Source organism: Zeus faber (assembly GCF_960531495.2).
Source record: "Zeus faber genome assembly, chromosome: 2".
NCBI lineage: Eukaryota > Metazoa > Chordata > Actinopteri > Zeiformes > Zeidae > Zeus > Zeus faber.
The window spans coordinates 22,170,258-22,175,257 of NC_137189.1; the positions used below are offsets into that span (position 1 = coordinate 22,170,258).

Below are 5,000 nucleotides of genomic sequence, written 5' to 3' on the forward strand. Positions count from 1 at the left end.
AGATAGATAGACAGATAGATAGACAGATAGATAGATAGACAGATAGATAGATAGATAGATAGATAGATAGATAGATACTGTGCAGCTAATTTATGACTTCTCATTAAAGTGGTGATCCATGAGTCTGTGTCGGCTGGGTTACACTAGAAGTCCCAGAAAGTACATGCTTCCATTCTTCTTCTGACTGACTGGTTATTATTATTATTATTTTTTCTTTGTCACTTGAGGTTTTGAGGGATATTTTTCCACTTAGATGTTCTTTTTTGTTACAAATTACTGACCACAACCAGCTATGGATACAAAAATGGACCAGATCAGTCCATTATTGTGGAATATTTTAGTAAAAAACTGTATTTTCTTTATCTTCTCCTCAGCGTGCACGGGTCACTTGATAACATTTCAGTCTAGTGATTGGTCAACAACCGGGCCCTCACTAACATGGTGGCATGTGCAGATGTAACTGACGTCAGAACTTCATGGATGTCATGGATCCAACGAACCCACAATCTGAATAAGATTTGCATTCGGGGCAGTTTCAACATGACTTTGTTGGAGTTTCGTCCAGATCGGTTCAGTATTGTGGATGGAGTTTGTGATCAACAATTGCCACCTCACCAAGATGGCGCCACACACAGCGTGAATGCGCAAGTACGCCACGCATAGACGTATGCTACAACGAAGAAGTTGTTGTGTGCATGCACAAGTTGACGGAGTAGACAGCTCACGTGAGTCAGTAACTCAAACCTTACCAAGATACCGTAACGCACAGATATAGTTACGATTGGACCTAAACAAAAGGAATATAAGATACAAACTCTTAACCATTTGAAGTTACAAAATGACAGGTATTATTTTACCAGAAGACAATTGGATTAAACAAAGCGCATTATTAAACGTCATAAATATATACGCTTCTGAGGACAGCTGACATGCACCAGAGTAGGTTCTACAAAATAAAAACCCAATAACACCAATGTCAGAATTTATAGACATTCTGGAGATATCAATGAGTACAAACTTCCTGAATTATAATTACTGTCTGGTCACAATAACCATAAGCAGTTACATAATACAAGGAACATGTATTTATTGTGTCTGAGTTTTGAAATATTTTCATTCTTTTTGTGTTTTTTAGTTTCCTTCCAGATGCCTCAAAGAAGCTCAAATTCCAAGGCAGCAAAGAAGTGGTGGGCAGAACGTGCTGCTTTAGAGGTCAGCCTCTCTCACCCACTCTCCTCTTAAAAAAAATACTAAATTACTTTCTGAAACCTCTGAACAAAACAAAGACAATTCTGAATAAAAATCGAAAGTTAGGAGTGCAAAAAACGCCGACAGAAGTTGTTGCAACATCTCTGACAACATTCAATGCAGATGAAGTTCCTTGAAATATACCTGTTGATTCTCCAAACATCTCGGTGTTAAGAGGCATCATCAGGGTGATGCACGATTTGGAGACTCCAGGAACAAGCTGGTAAGTAATAATGCATGCTTATTAACAATTTCTGGCAATACATGTGCAATTATTACACAGTTGCAGTTGCAGTTGTAGATTCACACACACGCAAAACAGTTGGACATTTGCAGTCTGACTCACCCAGCAGCTTTACAGCTTATTACAACAACATTTACTCTGTTTCCAGGCATTTCTGTAATGCTTTGCATTCATTCAGTGAAAATTCTGGACTAAAAACACAGATTATTGACATAAAACGGCACCAGCCAGTAAGTATGTACTGTACAGCTTCAGTAGCAAAGAAATATGCCAATGACAACCAAAACACCACACAGATTTCAAAGGCTAACATGATAAGTCTCAATCTGTGGTAAATGTCGCTGATAGAATTAGCCATATAACAAATTCATATGTATCTGATAAAGGTGTAGTCAATACATTGGAGAATACACGCTATCACTTCCTTCCTTGCAAATTGTGTATGTGTTTTCAACTGCTTTCATTCTTTTTGTGTTTTTGGTGTAGCCCACTACACACAATTAATTTCATTATATATCCTCCACAATTAAAAGCAGTTAAACCACTTACCTTAGTTGATGTATTACTATTGTGAAGGCTGTTTTCTGTTGATTTACAAAGTGCCATACCACGGTACAACAAATGAACTTCTCCAGTCAGAAAACACACTGGAACAGAGAACCAAAGCACTCTCCTCCATTGAACTTTGATGAAGGGCCGACTACCCTGGACCCTGCATATTGCTGCCTGTAGCTATATGAATTATTATTTTAATTGACTGTCTCTTTCTTAAAAAGATTTCTGGTATTTTTTAAACAAAATAATGTTCCGGATTTCCACTTAAAGATAGCCTACAGTGTAGTTTATGTGGGGAGGGGGGTACCACATGCATGTATAATGTGAGTAATTAGACTAATAGATGGAAAGCTGTCCCAGTGGATGTGACTAAAGCCCTCTTCCCTCCCCCAGGGTGAGATCAGTCAAAGGTCCCTGACTGTTCAGTTTAAAAAGGTTAGCCAGAAGAAAGGTGGATCAAACTGACTGTGTCATTTTCCACTCTTTTGAAACACTGCCCTCGCATCTGCTTCTGTTCTTCTGCCTCCGGTGTCAGTGAAAAACCTGCCGTGAAGCATGAATTCATGAAGCTGTCAACTGTGATTTGACAAATTGATGTGCCAACAGTCATGAATGAGAATAGGTTGTGTCAGAATCTGTTGTATGATTACATACATTAAAATATTTTAACCATTAAAATATTAAAGACGAGAATGGCAGGAGTAAAAAAAAGCCAAAGAAATAGTGTGAATGAAGGGATTTATCAACTCAAAATAAATCAAGCACCATTGACCCAATTCATGAATAAGACCATAAAGTCGACCAACAGTTAAAATAATAACTGTATATATAACTAATCATTATAATTAATGTTGTAATTAATATCTTCCTCACTAGCTGATTATCATTATTGGTTAATTATTTGTTTTGCTCCCCATGAGGAGTAAGATATGTTCCCATCCGTGATAGAAACAGATGGAGAAATCACAAGCGAAAGAGAGAGAGCGAGAGAGCGTTTTAAAAACCTCTTTATTAAACTCATGCAGTATTCACTGTAGGTCCACTGGTACGGGCACAGAAAATGAATAAACGAGAAGAACGAGAGAGAGAGAGAAACAGCAAGATTGGATCTAAAGATGCCCCTTTTTTTCAGGGTAGGTGTTGTTATTATTATTATTATTATTATTATTATTATTATTGTATTATATTATTATGTCACATTATATATTGCTAATGTTCTTTTTTAGGAAAACTGCAAATCTCTTCTTTCTCGTGAAGTTAGAATCTCGAAACAGCGCTCACAGCGGGTCCCTCCCTCCTGCGCATGCGCGCAGCTCTCGGGAGCTGTCCGCGCCGCACAGTGCTGAAGTGTTTTCCGCGGATCTCGGCTGCTCCTGCCGTCCCCACCTGGCAGCAAACAGGGAGACGCACCCAAGCGATGGACGAAGAACTGAAATGCCCCGTTTGCGGGTCCCTGTTCAAGGACCCCATCCTGCTGCCCTGCTCGCACAACGTGTGCCTGGCGTGCGCCCGGAACATCACCGTGCAGACCCCGGAGGGCGAGACGCCGCCGCACAGCCGGGCGTCGGGCAGCTCGGACTACGACTACCTGGACATGGACAAGATGAGCATGTACAGCGAGACGGACAGCGGCTACGGCTCCTACACGCCGTGCCTCAAGTCCCCGAACGGGGTCCGCGTGTTCCCGCCCGCCCTGGCCGGCGGCGTCCACCGCCACTGCTCCCTCACCTGCCCGCTGTGCCACCGGAGCGTCTCGCTGGACGAGCGCGGGCTCAAGGGCTTCCCGCGGAACAGGCTCCTGGAGTCCATCGTGTCGCGCTACCAGCGGAACCGCGCCGCCGCCGCCGCCGCCGCCGCCGCCGCCGCCGTGAAATGCCAGCTGTGCGACCGCAACCCCGTCGACGCCACGGTGATGTGCGAGCAGTGCGACGTCTTCTACTGCGGCCCGTGTCAGCAGCGGTGCCACCCGTCCCGCGGTCCGCTCGCCAAGCACCGCCTGGTGCCGCCGGCGCAAGCGGCGCAGGCGGGGGTCGGCGGCGCGGGCGGCGCAGGCGGCGCCCAGCAGCAGCTGCAGCCGCCCGCCACCGCTCGCAAGCCCGCGACGTGCGCGGACCACGAAGCGGAAAACTTCAGCATGTACTGCGCCAACTGCAAGGCTCCCGTCTGCATGAAATGCCTGGAGGACGGAAAACACGCCAAGCACGACGTCAAGCCCCTGGCTGTGATGTGGAAACAGCACAAGGTGAGAGAAGGAGCATCACCAATCGATTTATTCATATATCACAGTGGTTACCAACGTTGGGTCCGCGGATCCCTCAGGGGTCCTTCAAGGGTGTTTCAGGGGGTCCCCAGCAAAAAGGGATTAATAGAAGAACTTCCCCATGATTTAATTTACACAAGGTTACCGCTATTAGAGATATAATGACTGTTTTGATCATCATAATTTCCCTGTTGTCTTCCTAACTATGGTAAAGACAGCTATGGTCATTTGGACTAAATCATATCTAACTATAAACATTTCCTCAGATCGGCGTCCAAGAGACAAAATCAAACCAAATGAGGTCCTAGCACCTATCATATTGAGGGGTCCCTGGTGTCAAAAAGGTTGAGAAGCACTGGCGAGGTATATCTGATTCAAACCATAAGTCAGGGTTGGCTCTGATTCATCATGATTCAACATTGAAATGATCTCTTAGGCCTAAAGTGCCTGTGTGTGTGTGTGCGTGCGTACGTGCGTGCGTGCGTGCGTGCGTGCATGTGTGTGCTTGCATGTATGCATTGTGAATCATCACTGGAATAGGTCACACAGTGTTTCTTTCTTGCCATTTATATCGGCCAGTTTCTATCTGTCCTACATATGGGTTTGCATATGTGCTTGTGCTGGTGCTGGTGTGTGTGTGTGCGTGTGTGTGTGTGTGTGTGTGTGTGCGTGTGTGTGATGTGAATATTGATA

At 44.4% G+C, this 5,000-nt stretch overlaps 1 protein-coding gene across 2 annotated transcripts in view; it reads left to right on the forward strand.

Moving 5' to 3' along the window:
* Nucleotides 1–3,464: 3,464 nt before the first annotated feature.
* Nucleotides 3,465–5,000, forward strand: part of trim67 (tripartite motif containing 67) — a gene marked incomplete at both ends in the record, with an annotated part of 43,695 nt that continues 42,159 nt past the window's right edge. For both annotated transcript variants that reach the window (XM_079996722.1, XM_079996721.1), the window contains one exon: nucleotides 3,465–4,289. In XM_079996722.1, the coding sequence (XP_079852848.1) occupies nucleotides 3,465–4,289 (825 nt within the window). The remainder of the gene's footprint in view (nucleotides 4,290–5,000) is intronic.